At 43.0% G+C, this 16,894-nt stretch overlaps 2 protein-coding genes across 3 annotated transcripts in view; one reads left to right on the top strand and one right to left on the bottom strand.

The window, feature by feature from the left end:
* Positions 1-2,303, bottom strand: part of GTF2E1 (general transcription factor IIE subunit 1) — a 48,773-nt gene extending 46,470 nt beyond the window's left edge. Inside the window, exon 1 of one of the 2 annotated variants that reach the window (XM_064410283.1) lies at positions 2,193-2,303. The gene's annotated coding sequence lies outside the window, so the exon portion shown is untranslated. Of the gene's footprint in view, positions 1-1,427; positions 1,569-2,192 lie in introns of those variants that run through there. The other variant, XM_064410284.1, reaches the window with a different exon arrangement.
* A 137-nt stretch (positions 2,304-2,440) lies between these two features.
* On the top strand, positions 2,441-13,104 carry RABL3 (RAB, member of RAS oncogene family like 3). Its single transcript, XM_064410287.1, has 8 exons — positions 2,441-2,560; positions 2,745-2,836; positions 4,419-4,548; positions 7,372-7,486; positions 8,653-8,803; positions 9,451-9,522; positions 10,336-10,374; positions 12,921-13,104. The coding sequence occupies exons 1-8, from the start codon at positions 2,515-2,517 to the stop codon at positions 12,984-12,986; spliced, it is 711 nt and encodes a 236-aa protein (XP_064266357.1). The 5' UTR covers positions 2,441-2,514; the 3' UTR covers positions 12,987-13,104.
* The last annotated feature ends 3,790 nt before the right edge of the window (positions 13,105-16,894 follow it).

Below are 16,894 nucleotides of genomic sequence, written 5' to 3'. Positions count from 1 at the left end.
GTAAAAACACACTGAGCAAGCTGTAATAAGGTCACAAGGTTTGACCACACCAGGCAGAAACTGAACAATGCAGACTCAGGATGTAATTCTCAATCACTTTTATAATCTTAACCCAGCATAAACAATAGCAAGGTGTCAGGAAATTAAAGGACCACCTGTGTGCATGTACACAGATTTCCTGTAGCAGTTTACGTCAAGTTACACCTTCCCTCCCCTAAGGAAGTCTCTCTTTTCCTTCCTTGCCTTTAGCCACGAGCCACACCCTTCTGTCCTCATTCTGGCAGTTCACTATTCATGTAGCAACAAGAATCAATTGATAAAAGTGAAAAACTAACATGCCAAAATAAAAAGTGGGACATTTCGGAGAGGTCAAAGGGGAAAAGTTCAAGAACTGAATCATTTAAGTTACCAGACCAGAGCCAACACAAAACAGAGAAAAAAATGCATGGCTAAGGATGTAGATGAGTGGGGAGCTTTCCCCATATGGTGGCAAGTTAATCTGACTGTAATGTGATGATATTAGAAAATTTTAGTTATGGAAACCAGAACCTCTTACCATTTACACCCTGATCTGAACCTACCAGGAGAATATGTGTTATTTTGGAGACGTGTAAGCATCAGCCCTCACATAATGCAGTTGTAAGGTTTTGGGGGCTTCTTTAAAGAAGAAAGCCCCCAAAAAAAGCCTTCCCTTTCTTCTCAAAGGGAAGAAAGTAGATAATTTCTCTCACATATCAAGCCTAGGAAGTCATGATTGCACCAAAGCACAGCAAGTTTAACCCCAGCATTCCTTTCTATGTTTCTGACATAGCAGCAGAGAAAAAGCAGCAATTGCTTTTCACATCATGGATTCAATAAGACCTGGAACACCACACTTTTCATCATGATAGATGATGTGAGCAATATTGCCTTTTGGAAATTCCAGAAAAGACGATGAAAAATTGTGGAAGTATTGGGCTCAGTACTGTTCTAGCACATTAGAGTGCAAGTAAGTGAGTATATACCGTGGATACAAGCAATAAAGGAACAAAGAAACTAAGTAACAAGACACCAGGTTAACTTTAATTAACACAGTTTCTTGTTCAGAAGAATCCCCTAAAGCATCCCGTGAGAAAGTGAGCTGTATGTCACAGGAAGTGGAAGGCAGGAATGCAATTCCCATCAAGCCTCACTCCTGCTTGAAAGCATGTGCTGCTCCCCCAGGCACATGGCTCTGCCCTCACAACACCATCCCGTGCACCAAACTGATTGCTTCAAGGTAGAAAAATTTTCTTTTTTTTCCCCTTTTGCTATGTTTTTCAACAGTTCAGTGAGCTGGTGGTGAACTCTGACGAGCAACAGAACCAGCATGTAAGAGAGGAGGCCACTGCACTGGAAAAGATGAAAGAAAAAACGCCACCTTTTGTGAATGGATAATATAAAGCTACCTAGACTTCCAGAAGATGCATCTTAGCTGTGCACAGCTGAACACCCCTTCCAGAATGCTGATCTTCCTTGCTCATTGTGAGCCGCCTGGAGTGGCACAAGCCTAACAGCTGGACCAATGTAACAGCAGCTCGGTGCCACTGTGAGATGTGAGCCTGCTTCTCGGGGAACCAGGAGAAATGTAATACACAAAAAAAAAAAAAATTTAAAAAAATAAAAAAAACCCTCCCATAAAACAACCAAAAATAAGAAGGAAAAACCCGAACAAACGCTGGTGACCTGGGCAACTGAATGGTTGCACAGCTGGCTGGCCCAAACCTGGCAAACAGGAATGAGCTCGCTGTGGCAGCAGCTCCTCCTCAGCTGGCCCTAGCCCTGCGTGTCCCTCCAGGTCCCAAGGGACACAGAGCTCCCTACAACAGCACCGGGAGCTTTAAGGCCAGGCAGAGAGCAGAATCCCTGCCCGGCTGCACAGCTTCCCGTCCCATTCCCATTTCGTGTGCTGAGCTTTCAACATCGAACTGTGTGGGATTCTGTAGGGCAAGAGGAGGTGAGGAAAACCTCTTAAAAAAAAAATAAGAAAAACCACAAAACAAAGAAGCCTCAGCAAACACCGTAGGAGGAACGGCAAAGGGTGCGAAGGGGCCCAGACGGGCACAACGTGCGGGGAGCACGGGCCCCGCGGGCCGCTCTGCGGCACCCAAGCGCCGGGCCGGGGGCCTCCGCGGGCCGCAGGCACCACCCCGCTCCCCGGGGCCGGCACTGACCTGGCGCCGCTTCCAGCTCTTCCCGGCTCCGGGCGGCGCTTCCAGCGGCTCCGCCACCCGCGTCACCGCCGCGCGCGCCTCCGCCCGCACCGCCGGCGCGTGCGCCGCGCCGCCCGGCGGGCCGAGCGACAGGGAAGCCAGCCAATCGTCTGCTCGCAAGGGACGGCGAATTCCCGCCCTCACCGGGGGTAAAGCCAATCAGAAGTGAGAAGCGCGGCGGCCCCTCGGGCAGGCGGCCAATAGGTTGGGAGGAGCGGCAAGAACGCGCGCCGCGATTGGCGGGCGCCCCGGTGGGCGGGCGTTGTTGCTAAGCAGGGTAAAGATGGCGGCTCTGGACAGGGTCAAGGTGCTGGTGCTGGGCGACTCCGGTGAGTCCGTGTCCCCAGGCCGCGAGTCCTGCGGCCGCTCCTCGGCCCTCTGCTCCTCGCCTCCCTCCCCGGTACCCGCTGAGGGGCCGGGACCGCCCGCGTTCCCTCAGTGCCGCTCCCGGCCTCGCCACCTGCAAGCCTGGCACCGCCTCGCAGGAGTTGTTCTCTCTCTGTGCCCTTGCAGGTGTCGGGAAATCGTCGCTCGTTCACCTCTTGTGCCACAACCAGGTGCTGGGAAACCCGTCCTGGACGGTGGGCTGCTCCGTGGATGTGCGAGTAGGTGACGTGCACGGCCCCTTGGTGGCCCTGAGCCTGACGTGTGAGGAAAGGGCCTTGACTTTTTATTTTAATTACTTACCGCCCCAGAAAGAGGTGTACTTTGACCGTGTGTTTTGCTGAGGGCTTCATCTTCTGATGCAAGCAGCATGTGAGCCAAGCACTTGTGTAAGCAAGTTTTGAGCTTCCAAGGCTGTCACAGTCAGACAAGACGTTTGTCACTCATAGCTCCGGTGTGTTACAAGTCACAGGGTGGCTGGTTCCTTGAGAAACAGGCAAGGAACAGCCAAACTGTCAGCCAAACACAGCAGGAAAAAGCAGTTCACTCATTTAGCTTGTGGAGACACAGGAGAGCTCTGGGTGATGCTCCTGTGTTAGGAAAACAAATTAAAATTTAGGGCCTGGCGTGCTTCAGTGCTCTTAGACCTGGGTGAGGAAATTGACAGGAGAAATTTATTGTTGAGACTGGGACACCCAGGAATGCAGAATTTGTAAATCACAAAGACATGTTACAGAGAGCAGAGCTGAAGAAGAAACTAACAAAGAGAATTAACAAGACTCTCCCTACCTGGGAATAAGATAATAAATAAAAGGCTGGAAAAGTGGGCTACTTAGCATGAGAAGTGATAAATCAATAACCCTTAAAAGATTGAATACTAATTAGTGAAAAGAACTGCATCACTTGTAAGCCAGTGAGCACTAATTCCTTCGTTTGCCAAAATGTATAAACAACTGCAAGTTTTGGTGACTGATGTACACGTCTGGTGAAGAGCTACTCATGCACATCACTGCTGAACAAAGTAGTGTTGATTTTCTAACCTAACTGGGTTGGAGAGTTTATTTCCTGGTTTTTGGTGACAGTTGTGACCATGGGGTTGCTTCTCCTCCTGACTACTTGCTGCAGGACCTGCTGTAGGAAGAATGAGGATGCTCATCCAGCAGTTCTTTGGCCCAGCCTCCAGCCCTCATGGCACATTGATAAATGCTTTTTCCCCTCATCCCTCTTTGCTGCATTCTCCTTGAAATGCATAACCTAGGTTAGGAATGCATCTCCAGAATCTGAGGAGAGGAACATGGCAGTCCTGTTTGATTGTGGAGCAAAACTACTCAGCGGATCTGGGGGCAGAAGTTGTTGATTAATTCAGTTGAGATGTCAGAGTTTGGGTAGGAAAAAGATGAGCTCAGGTGGAATCCAGGTCTGTCACCTGTGTTAATATTCTTGCAGTGCTACCATGTAGGTTTTAACAACTATAAGGAGTCAAGACCTTAATTTTTCTATTTGCTTTAGCAAAACACTGTGTCTGAGCACACCATGAGGTGCTGGGTTTGTTAGCACTGAGATGCTCCCTGTTTACTCACCAGGCTCCCTCTCACATGAGATGGTGATCTCCATCTCTGTGGTGTCCAGTGGCTGCTGCTTGACTCATTCCATCTCTCTTCCACTTGAGAGGTCTGAAATGGTGTCAGCAGGAGAATTTCCAATTTTCTGTCCAAGTGCAATAATCCTTCCAGCTGGAAGTGTAAGTGGATTAACTCCCGTGACACGGAGCCGTGCTTATGTGTGATGTGAATTTTTCATCAGATCCATGACTACAAAGAAGGAACCCCAGAAGAGAAGACCTATTACATTGAGCTGTGGGATGTTGGAGGTTCTGTGGGCAGTGCCACCAGTGTGAAAAGCACACGAGCTGTGTTCTATAATTTGCTGAATGGTAAGTTTGCTTGGTGTAATTATGGTGTTACTGTTGTTTCTGTTAGGAGCTGTCCCTCGGGCCAGAGTTTCAGGCAGCCTGCCTGAGGGCTACATTGTTCTCCTTTCTGATTTATACAGGAACAAACCTGATACCATTTGTAGGCAGAATTTCATGGCTGCAGCTGTGAACAGCAGATATTTCAGGCAAACCTGTGCAGATGAGCTCTATCAGCCTTTCCCTTCAGTCTTGTGCAGCTGGCACAGCAGGGAGGCTTTGAAGGTGCAGTGGTTGCCTTCACCTTTCTGGGTCTCATATACTGCAGAAATATGATTTATATTTTTTTAAGACTTTTTTATTATTTATATTTTCTTGTCTGTTTGGTTGTAAAACCTACAGCAGAAAAATGATTATTTCAATTTTTATGAACTTTGATAGTTACATCCTACCCTGGCAAATTTGAACTGTGTCCCATAAAATTGCCATATGCTGATAACCATCTTGCCTCTGCTCATTTAGCTTACCAGCTTATTTTTAAGAGTTGAATCTTGCAACTTGCTGCATATGTAGGAAGTAGTATTTTGTGCCTTCTGTTGAGATATTGTCTTAAAGGCCTAGTAGTTCATCTTTGTCTCTGGCAAGAGCAAATATGAGATTATAAACATAACAGTGCAGTATTTCAATTGGTTTTTTTTGTCATCCCAGGATAGTTCACTAAAAATAGATGTGTATCAGACTAACAACTGCATCTGAAAATCTGGCTCAAGTGTTCTGTTTGATTCTCTTTGCTTATTCCCACTCATCTGAAGACTTTTCAATATCATGTTAAGCCACACAATAAACATTTTTGGCCTGTGACCAACTAATTATTTCTTCCTCCTTTCTCAGGGAGAAAACTGTGTTAGGTACCTCTTGCTTATACTGTTAACCAGATTTCTGTATGAGAATTGAGTTGAGTTGTGCCCTCAAAGCAAGCCTCTTTGGTATACGAAAAAAAATTGATTTCTTTTTGATACCAAATCTACAATGTGCCAGGAAGTGTGGGTCAGACTTGGAAACGCCTAGAACAGGCCATTAGGAAATGAAGTCTTGGACTTGTGCATCTGAATTATAATTGATGATATTAAAATAGAGTTATTTATCTCCACTGCCCAAAAGATACTAATTAGACCGCTTGCATATGAAGAGTGTTGACTTTGGTAGTTAACCTTGGGTCTTGTTTCTTTCATTAGATTAATTTCTCCATTAGAGCTTGTCTCACAAATTGCCTCTGCTTGACCTGATTTAAGAAGAGAAGATGAATGCATTCCTTCTGCCTGACTGCTTGTGCTTTCTGGGCTTGCAGTGGTCTGAAAGCCAGTCAGTGTTTGGTTGTGGCAGTAGCTGAGCAGGCTGCTGGGTTGTTGACCAGGCTGGTACAGTTTGGTTTTGGATTATCCACAGATCTTCTTCTTTGCTGGCTCTCCACCTGGTGTGGGGACTGGGATAGCTGAGGACAGTGAAGCTTTGGCTTGCAGACCTTGTTGTGGGGGGAGCATTTCTTTGAGCAGGTCCTGCCTGCTCTTTTTGGATGTTGGCAGTCTTTTTCTGCTGCTGCAGCAAACTGTGCAGGTTTTAGGTGAAGCAGATAAGGAAACTGACCAAAGACATAACAGAGGGGAGGATGTGTGGAGGTGGAGAGTGTTTCTCACAGGTTGTGCAGCAGTGCCTCTGGATCTTGCTGTAGGCCAGGTTATGTTGTATCAGGCATTTTCTCTCTACACTGGTGGTGGACACGCAGCAGAGTTGCCTTTTTCTGCTGTTACTGAGATAAATGCTCTGAAATAGGACTATGGCTGTGATATGCTGGGAACTCTTGTGGGAGAGTCTGTGCACAGTCATGTGGGGTAGTGGGAAATGTTTGTGGAAATGTAGTTTGTTCATGGTGTGTGCAGTGGGTGGCACCTCTGGAAGTTATGGTGAAAGACTAAATTAGTGAGTTTTTTCCACCTGTAGGCTGTGAAGTGTTTTGAGAATGAATCCTAATGCAGATAAGGGGTATAATTCCATTTTGTCCTTGAATTGATGATAGTTGAAGTCTGGAGGAAGTGGGAACATTCCACATATTGCAGAAGGTGTGAATAAATAGAAGAAATTTGCTAGCAGGAGTTGGTAATTGAGTTAGGAACTGTGGTTATCAGAAGTGGGTGTCTGTTAATAGCACAGCTAGGAAGCTTGACTCTGTCTCAGAATTTACATTTTGAAGGCTCATGGAAATGAAAAATGCTAGAAACTGAATCTTAAGTACAATAAATCGTATTAATTCATGCTTTTACCAGCCATTTAGTGGACTATGAAATTTTGTCAGTGTCTGTTTCCCCTTTGGATACATCCACAAATATATAGCATTAATTCTTGAAGATGCAGTAAAGGCAGTAGTTGTCTCTGAACTCTTTTGAAACAAAGAAAAAGCCTTCAGACTTTATAGATGGTGTGATAAAAAATAATTATGTTTACCAGAGAAAGGCTAAATTTGCTGCTGCAGTAATACAGAATTTCAGTATCATGAGAAGTAGACAGAATCAGTGAATGCCTGCAAGCCTTTTGCAGATTAAAGCCTGAGATGGCTGTTTGTTTCCTGCTTTCATGGGATTTTTCTCTTAGCTCTTAGCCAGTTCTTGATAAGCAGCTTTAAAAAACCTGTTGCATCCTGATATTTTCAGCCTTACTTATTCACTGTAACTGAACTGGTTATACATCCCTTCATTCTCAGATATCTGGGAACCTGTGGGTGTCATTTTGGTAAGATAAGGAAGAAAATATGTATCTTTAAATGGCATCTTGCTGTCTTGTCTTTCACTCTAGGGATAATTTTAGTGCATGACTTGACCAACAAGAAATCATCTCAGAATTTGTATCGCTGGTCTTTGGAAGCACTCAACAGAGATGTTGCTCCAACTGGAGTTCTTGTGACAAATGGGTGAGTGAAAAACAAACATGCAGAGCTCAGACTTGGTAATTCCAAGCAGTTGTAGAAGTTTTTGTTCATTTCTGAGGCTACTTGGTCTCCACAGGAAAGTAGATGTGGTTAGACTCAGAAGAAAGAAAGCAAGAAAGAAGGAAAGAAAGAAAGAAATTGAGAACATCAAAGAAAGTTGATTGTTCTTTTTCTTTTATACTGCCAGACAATATCAGGCAGTTCTGACAGCTGATTCCCAAACTGGGTGGCAGAGACCTTGCACTAAGGGAAAATATATTTATGATCCTTTATTTGTCTAAGGTCTTTGTGAGAGTGGGTTCAGTCCAGTTACAAGATTTCTTTGTCTGTACTGAGAGATGCCACTGTACAAGAAATGTCATGGGATAATGTGTCTGGGCAAAGAGGCATTCCCTCCATGCACCAACAGTGAGGAAGTTCACTTCATATATTTTTGGTTTGGGTGATGGGGGAATTATTTTAGAAGCATGGCTAAAAGAGCTTAGAAAACTCTGCTTAAACAGCATGTTCATAATTAGCTCTCCAACACCTTGTCAAGGATTTCCTCCTGCACCTCTTTGCTCCTGTCATCCATCTAGTCAAGGAGGTTTTAAAATCATTGCTAAACCTCACACGTGAGCAGGAGGGCAATAATGAGGAGTAGCTTCTTGAGGGAAAAATATCAATTGTTTATCTCTCTGTTCTGGTACACAGCACAGTTCTCTAGAAATGTAGGAGATTGGAAAGAGGATTTACATTGTATAAACTGCAAAATTCTCCAGTGTCTCTACAGATAGGTTCTTCACAATTGTTTTAATTTTCAGAAATTTAACTTCTGTCAAGGACAGATGTTCAGCCACTAGCAGTTCCTTGCTCAAGTTGTTGCTGTTGGTTGTAAAATTACTTGCTAGAAAGCTTGATTTAGATAAAAATGACAGACAAGTGATTATCCTAGCTAAGGAGAGTGATTGAAACTTGGATTCCTATGTAGTGACTCAGGTGCAGAAGCCCTTCCTTGATTTAAAGATTCTGCACATTTTAACTTAGATAAATGGACTGTTAATAAATAAATTACTGGTTTTTGAGAGGCACAGGGGAGATGATGTCGTACTTGTGCCCACTTACATGGCCATTGTCTCATTCAGGATTGTCTTTCTTTCCCTCATCAGTGACTATGACCATGAACAGTTTGGTGATAACCAGATCCCACTGCTGGTAATAGGAACTAAACTGGATCAGATCCCAGAAACTAAGAGAAATGAAGTTTTGACCAGAACAGCATTCTTGGCAGAGGATTTCAATGCTGAAGAGATAAATTTGGTTAGTATCCTTGTCGTCTTTGTTGTTTTTCTTTTGTATAGGAGTGAGTCCAATTTTTAGTAAGTAAACATGTAACAAAAATTTGGCTTTTGGAGATTTTTCCAGTAATGCCAGTCATTCACATTTCTGTTGGCTTTGCCCCTTGCTTGATGAAACAGATTTCTTTGTTTCACTGTAGGTGGATGTAAGGGGTGTTACATAAGGTCCCTTAAGCTTTTAATTGTTGGCTGTGAGTTAAATTTTCTTTTTCTTGTTCATAGCTCTGACATAGACTGTCTGCAAATTAAACATGAAGATGACTTTATATAGATCTATGGGTACAACAATATACATGTGCTGTGTGAATGCTTGTATACACACTCCCAGTCTCAGGTGTAGCCTGTACAAATCCTTGCCTGACTGTATATCTGATGGTGGAAGGAAGATGTGAAGCATTTGGGGGTTGCTTGGAATTCTGCAGTTGATTCACAGAGCAGTTGGTCTTTTCTCTGAAGTGGCTGTGGAGCAGAAATTAGCAGATCCATTGTTTTCCCTTGCTGATGGTGTGTGTGTGTCAGGGGGAAAGGGTATGCTCCTTTTCCTTGTGTTTGGCTTCCTTGCACTGATTTCCTTGTGCTTGGTTTGTTGTTGTCTTTTGGGTGTTCTAGGACTGCACCAATCCTCGTTACCTGGCTGCAGGTTCATCCAACGCTGTCAAACTAAGCAGGTTTTTTGATAAGGTAAGTCAATGAAACAATGTTTTATTATCCTGTGCATCAAATACTGGGATTTGAGCATGAGCAATAGTTTAAGCTGCTCCTTTCACATTTCACTCTCTGAGGTAGTTCAGGTCAGGTGTGGGGAGGCCAAAGATTGATCTGCTTTTGGAATCCTACAGGAGATAGCTGATCTGCATGAAGATTTAGTTCCTGATCTGCATAGAGCAGTGACAAAGAACTCACAAATGTGCAAAGACACTCTGCTTACGCTTTTGAAGTTGTCTGGCAAGCCAGAGGGGTTGCAGCATTCTGATGTGGGGAGATAAAAGACTGGTTGTCTCTGTTGATCCTAGTTAAAGCGGCCTTTAGGAATTAAGAAAATTAATTAAGAATATTATTCTCCCTTCCTTAAAAAGAGATCATAAAGGTTCACTGAGCAAATGAGAGAAGGAATGCTCTGTTTTAAGCATCCTCTGGGCAAAGATAGTATAGTGGGGCTACTGTGCAGTAGTAGGAGCCAATATCCCTGCAGAGGGAATGGGAGTAACTGAATCTGAAGCAGGAGACACACAAACCATCACCTCCATTACCCAGGAGGGCTGTGTTGAAGTTGAGGATGACTAGACAGCTTGGACAGCTTGTCTAAGAATGGCTGTAGGTGGCAACTGCTGTGTGTGCTAGAGCATTGCACTAAAGCAGTAGGCCTGGAGCAGAGAAGTGGGGTCAGACCTTGTCCCAGTTAGCCATGAGTTTCAGTGCTCGTGTGTGAGTGTTGGGTGCAATCCGAGGTTATGCGTGTGCTGTGCAAGCTAAGATCATTCTCTGTTGTTCCAGGTCATAGAGAAGAGATACTTCTTAAGAGATGGCAATCAGGTTTGTTACTTTTCTTCCTCTTTTGTTTCATTTCTTCCCGTGTAATGTGAACTGCTGACATAGTCCTCTTTAACACACAAGCTTTGTGCAGCCTAATGACAATCTGTGCTGGTAATTTAATTCTTGTATCTATGGGAGCACAGCTGTTAAGGCGAGACAGAAGAATGGCTGACTTTTGTCAGCTGAAGTATTTGTCTATAAAGTGATTGGCAGTGAAATACTTAAGTATGCTAACATAGTGGATGTTGGAAGAATGAGGTAAAATAGGCAAATATGATTTCTTTCAGCTCTGTCAGCTTCAGGCTGCTCCATTGCAGATTAAGGCCATAGATGATATCCTGAAGGTCAATTAAAGGGGTTTTTTTGTACAGCTGGAACGAGATTTTATGTTTAATACAGGTAGTTTCCAGGGACTCAGTGGAGCCACAAGGAAAATGGCAGTATGATATCAGCTTGTTATTAATTCCTAAAGGACTGAATTAACTGTTTCAGCCAGTTGGGGAAGTACTAGCAAAATGACTTCTGATTTGAGCAGGCCACTTCATCTTTTGTGGCCCCCACCTTCCCACGTGCAGTCTGCCATGCAGGGAGTAGTGAAGTTGCATTTACCTTATGTCAAGGTGCTGCAAGTTACCATGAAAAGCATTGCTGAGGTACAGTCACACCTGTACATTGTGCTGAAAGCCCCTGGGGTGTGGGGGGGAAATAGTCACAGATTACAAAATGCTTCCTTTCTTTGAGTGCTTTTGCAGTGCCTTTTGAAAATAAATTTGCTTTTGCCTCTTTCAGTTCTACATGATGCCTTTTTTTATTCTCCTTTCCTCCACACATTCTAGTGAAAGGAAGTTTCTCTTTCATGAGAATAATATCTTAATGCAGAAACCTGCTTGTGTGCTGGTTGTCTTTGATGCATAATGTAAGATTTTTATTTTTATCATTTGATCCTATTTAGTGGCTAGCCAGGGATTAACTGTACATTCCTTTTGGCTGTGTGCCAAAGATTGCAGCCTGCTGATGACTGCCTACTTCCCTGACAGGAGCACAAAAGCTCAAAACAAATCTTAAACAGCAAACAGTCATGCTTAAAGAGGCAAAATCCAAATTGGAAATGGAGACTTCAGTACAACCTCTTAATGTTATCATTTGAAGTTGTCTATTTAATGTAATTCTTACCAATGTGTTTGTGGGTTTTCTACAATAGGTCGCTACGATCATTCGTGTTTTGAGGTATTTCTGTTAAAAACTTCTTCAGGATGAAAAGAATGATAAGTTTCAAATTGTTCGTAGCTATGACTTCAATCAGATATGTGATAAATAAATAATTATTACTCTTAATTAGTGACTTTGATGTAAAAAGTGCTAATGCAGATAACTTTTTACCTATGGTGTTCAGGTACTTTTTAGTTAAAATGATTGCATTTTTCCTGTTTAAATTCCTGAAGCAGTTTTCATGAGGTGAACCTTTGTACAGAATCTGCCTGATTTTATCCTTAGAGATGATTGCTTTTCAGAGATGAATAAACTAGTACCTTAGTGAATACCTTGCATATTTGAGTTTTGGGCCTGAAAACCCCAAGTAAATTTAATCTGTGGAGTTTTTACAGGACTTTTATTTTGGGAAAGCTCTTCAGCTCTCTGCTTATCAGTGAAGTGTGTAACCTCAGCAATCTGCTGTGAATTGTAGATGATGTTTTTGTCCCATACATGCCCATGTTCTTCTGGCATGATTTGTAGGGCTTGGTTGACTTCCTCCATTTTAACAGACTGTATTTCCTATGAATTTGTGGAACTCTTTTGGGAGGGTGTGTTTCTTCTTGCTTGTAGTGAGTAAGGTAAAAGTTACTCTGGCCTGTAATCAAATAGTTTTATGATGCCAATAGGGCAGATACTCAGTATTAGAAAGCAGCACATCACCTTCTTTTGGAGATTCACAGGTGCATTGGATTGAAAATCTGTCTGAAATGCTGTTAAGGCCAGAGAAGCTTCTGATGGTTTCAAGTCGATTTCTTTGTAAACATCTATTGTCACTGTGTAAGCAGTGTCTGCAGATGAGCTGCAAAAGCAGGAGTGCTAATCCTTTGTATTGTTGCAACCATTTCTATCCCAGTGATTTTCTTTAAGCTTTCAGTCACTGATAAAACTGTACTTTCAACTGCCACTGAAGTGCTGCTGCCCAGGTTTGAAGGCATAAAGCCTCAACAGCTCTTTGATAGGACTTGGTTTATATTGTTTTATAGTTTTAAAAATGGATGGAGGAGAAATTCTTGTATGCACTTGAATCTGCTTTGAAATCTGTCATTAACTGTGTTAGGATTGAGGCTTTCAATTTCCCTTGCCAAAAAGCCTTAAGGAGCCCCACAGAACAGATGAGCCATAGTGGAGTTGTGCAGTGTTTAATTAGAGGTGCTCCTCTAGCAGTCAGCTGAAGCACTGTGGCCCTGACTCTGGAGATGTCGTGGAAGATGCTGCAGTTGGCTTGGTAACAGTGTGGGCTAGAGGGAGCTCCTGCTGATTCTGACATGACAACTTGTCTTCCCTGCCTCTAGATTCCTGGCTTCTCTGAAAGGAAGAGGTTTGGAGGAGGAACACTGAAGAGCCTTCATTATGACTGAGCACTGAAGAAGTGGAAGACAACTTTTCTGAGCTCCTAAAGACATTCCTATTCCCACAGGATGCTCAAAGACAGTAATGCTTCTGTCAAGCAGAGTAAAATGATATTACAGCTGGCTAGCCTGCTGAAACTTCTGTTGTTGGAAAAGACTTGGGAAAGGTTTTCCAAAAACCTAATCGGGAGCCTAGAGTATTGCTTAGGATTGCAGACCATCTGGATCTATGGGAACATCTGGGGAAAGTGTGCAATAAGTTGAATGCCTCTCACTGCTGTGGGAAACTTCATCATACACAGCAAGTATATGTGACATCCTTGTATCCATTTGGAAAACTTATGGACACTCTTTGCAATGATTTGCATTAATTTTACCTCTAAAGGAAAGATGACATTGAGTGGGCCTTTCATGTACAGTAAAGTGACCAAAAGAAGTGAGCAAAACATAACGATGGGTAAGGAAAACTGGTCTGGAAAATAAGGGAATGCCTTCATTAAATGAATGGAGTGTTGTTTCACCTAGAGCACACTGTTCATCCCTATTCAAAAGGGATAAAAGCAATAGGCAAGATATGAAAAAAAAGATTTGAAGCCTTAAAAAGAAAATCATTAGTAGAAAACAATTGGTGTTAGTTCTGCTGCTTAAATTAAAATTGTTTACTTTGGAGAGGGCAAAGTAAATCAGGTTCTCCTGTTTATCTTTTCATAATTGATTGTGGTCTTGTTTTTTATATTAAATTAAAAGGCAATTCATTGAAAACTGATGGAAAAAGTATGTTTCTATGAAGTGCTTATTTGGGACAAATGTGACATGGTCCTACTGAACCTGAGGACTTAGTGGACTTAGAAAACATGGAATGTAAGAACACCCTCTGAATTAGAATGGATAGAAATTTAGAAGGGATATAAAGCTGTGTAAAAAGTAGGAACTGAGCATGACTGGGGGGAGAGTTCTGTGATAGAGATGTTTCCTTTACATAGTTAGCACTAACGATAAAGGAGACTTGATCTGGTTTGATCTTCTGTACAGGTCTTGTGTCCCTAAGTAGCCCGAGCTTTGCACGATTTCTCACCTTGCTAGAAATTCCACATGGAGTGGTAAAAGCCTGATTTATGGCAGTTCCTTCTTTCCACACCTTCCTCACAGTCACCCATAATGGTTAAGCCTCTGGCAAAGGCTAACTAAGAGCTGGAGTTAGATATAAATAGAGATTAATAATAAATGGGGATAGAAGAAAGTCAAATGCCGGTGTGAAATTGACAGGGAGCAGAGTTCTGCAGTCTCTGGATTACCTCTGCCTGCAGCACTCCTGGCAGCTGCTTGGAAATAAATGGAAACCTGCCTACTGCCACTAATCAGGCACAAAAGTGACAGCTGGGGGCACCAGTCAAACTTATTAAAAAGACTGATGCTTTGCTTTTCCTTAGGCCATTTCCAGAAAGGTCTGGGAGCAGTTGTAAACATGAGTGCAGTAAGTTTTTAGGTGCTTGTGTGAAATAGGTTATTAGTTTACAGTTAGTTTACAATCAGAAGAAACAAGGTACCAAAATATTAATAATAAAGAACACATATCTGAGCTGTGCAGCTTGTGACAGCAGCAGTGTGTGTCTCTGGTCCTTTGATAATGAAAGCTGGAATTGTTTTCTCAAGGTCAGGTGCAGCCTTAGGGTAACTAGATGTGGGCTCCCTCAGGTTCTTAAGGAACTGCAGAGCAGAACAAGCAAGCTGTAGTGCTGTTTTCTCCTTCACCCTGTGGCATCTTTACAGGGTCAAACCCCTGGCTCCAGCTCACCTGTCTGTGTGTTTTAAAGTAGGCCTCTAATCCAGAATAAGTATCTTGTTTGTTTAGATCTCAGCAGGTAACCACAAATAGGTATATTTTTTTCCTTCTTAGGACAAGGTGATGTGTAATGGAGCTGTGCATGTGGATGATGTTACATTTTTTTTTGCAGAAAGTTCCAGCTTGTCAGAGCCAGGAGTATGTGAGCAGCTGGAGTTAGTTACGTTGCTTTTCCACCTTACCTGTTTCAACTATCCAAAAATGGTTCACTTGCAAGCTTAGGGATGTGACACCAGACAACTGTTCTATATCACACTTGTTTTATGTGTTTTACATTCCTTTTCTCTGCACACACACACACACCTCTTCCATGCCCTGTGACCCTTCTGCCTGTCTTGCCTCTCTCTGCCTATACCTCATTCCCTGTTCCCACAAATACTATCCCTCTTTCTCTCCCCATTTGCACCATTTGTCTGACCCCTCTGTTTCACAAGAAGTCACAAAGACTCCTCTTTGTGCTTCCTGCTCAGCTCTCTGGTTTCCCCTTTTTTCCCATTTTCCTTTCTGTTTCTCTGTGCCATGCATTGTCTCTTTTGCTGTACCACTGAAATTCTGTTTCTCTGTTTTCCTTCATCTCTGGTCCTGTCTGTTTCTGGTTTGTATTACATGCACACACATTTCACATCAGAACATTGTTACCCAGTCCCTTTAAATTCAAGCTGCTCAATGTCTCTGTGTTATTTCCCAGGCAGAAATATGTGCCCAGGTGCTGTGTTCCAGAGGTGGCAGTGGAGGTGGCTCGTGCAGGTACATGTGAGATGCGTTGGATCTCCCATGCACACGCAGGTGAAATGTAGAGCAAATAAACCATGAGCCTTCCCTGTTCCCAAGGGGCTTGGCAGAGCTTTCTGGTTGATCTATGACCACTTTGATGACTGGGGGGATAGTCAGAATGAATATGAGTATGTTCTTAACATGGAAAATTTAGCAAGGATGCCACTGGCATGTGAAACCTATCCAGTAATGGGATTTTGGGTGCAAAATACCTTAATACAAATGTTTGTTATTGATTGTATTTGCAGAGGCAGCTGCAATATGCTGCATTTGTCACAAATGAGAGATGAACTGCTGTGTCGTAGCCTGCAGTCAGTCAGCTACAGTGAAGTCAGGGTTTGGGTTCTCATTTCTCAGTGGATAACAAGGTGACAGTTTTTGCTGATTGAATACCTGCTTCTGCTTTTCAGCAAAGGAAGCTTAATCCTTCTATTTCTTTTGTTAGTCAGTTCCTCTTGTTAGAAGTCATGTTTCTGTCTCACTATCCTTAGGAGGATGCTGGTTACTTTGATTCCTTTGTAGGGTTGAGCAAGTGTGTGGCTTAGTGCACTAGTTTGCCTCGACAAAAAGCCATTATCATTATTGATGAACCTGTCACTGGCTGGCAAGTTACCAGGAAGTGTGCAGAGGTAAAGCTTTCCTTAGGGTGTGCTTTGCTGCAGCATTCTGTGTTAGGTCCTCAGACACACAGAAATTTTAGGAAAAAAAAAATCACATAGTTTTCAGGTGGAAGAGGGGAACAAAAATAAAAGTAGTTCCAATTTTTAATTTCAAGTAGCAATGGCAAAGCTCTCCCATCTAGTGAGGGCCTGTGACATGTAGCCAAAAGTATTATTCTTGTGCTACTGTTTTTATTCTGACATCTGATCAGTAAGTGTGGAAAATATATTTCTTTGGACACAAAGGAGAAATTAGGAAGCATCTCTGTCACTAACAGTGGCCATGTGAGCAGCATAAGGGATTTCCAGTTGTGCAGGCAAAGCTGCAATGAACAGCAATACTCAGGACCTGGCTCTGAATGGATCTTGATATGAGATGCAGCTCCCTAACAGTGAGTGATGATGCCTAAAACAGTTACTGGGAAAAAAAAAAGGGGGATTTGTTCATGTTTATAGTTTTTTAGAGTAGCATTAGTTGCTTTGTGAAAGACATGCTTTAGCACAGCTTTGAGGACAAGTCCCCAGCATGCTTGTAAGGAAGGTGGTTTAGATGTTCAGAGCTCTCTGTGGCAGCAAAGAGACTGTGAAATCTAACTTTGTCAGTTCAGCTGTTCAGCCAGCGCCTGCTGCAAACACCATTA

This window comes from Passer domesticus, chromosome 2 (assembly GCF_036417665.1).
Source record: "Passer domesticus isolate bPasDom1 chromosome 2, bPasDom1.hap1, whole genome shotgun sequence".
In the NCBI taxonomy this organism is placed as follows: Eukaryota; Metazoa; Chordata; class Aves; order Passeriformes; family Passeridae; genus Passer; species Passer domesticus.
This window is presented reverse-complemented; position numbering and strand designations above follow the sequence as displayed.

Bases quoted from the DNA above. Each gene is read 5' to 3' on its own strand.
- RABL3 (XM_064410287.1), top strand. From the start codon at position 2,515: ATGGCGGCTCTGGACAGGGTCAAGGTGCTGGTGCTGGGCGACTCCG. The intron at 4,549-7,371 runs GTAAGTTTGCTT...CTTTCACTCTAG, and splicing joins GTTCTATAATTTGCTGAATG to GGATAATTTTAGTGCATGAC. The intron at 8,804-9,450 runs GTTAGTATCCTT...TGGGTGTTCTAG, and splicing joins ATGCTGAAGAGATAAATTTG to GACTGCACCAATCCTCGTTA.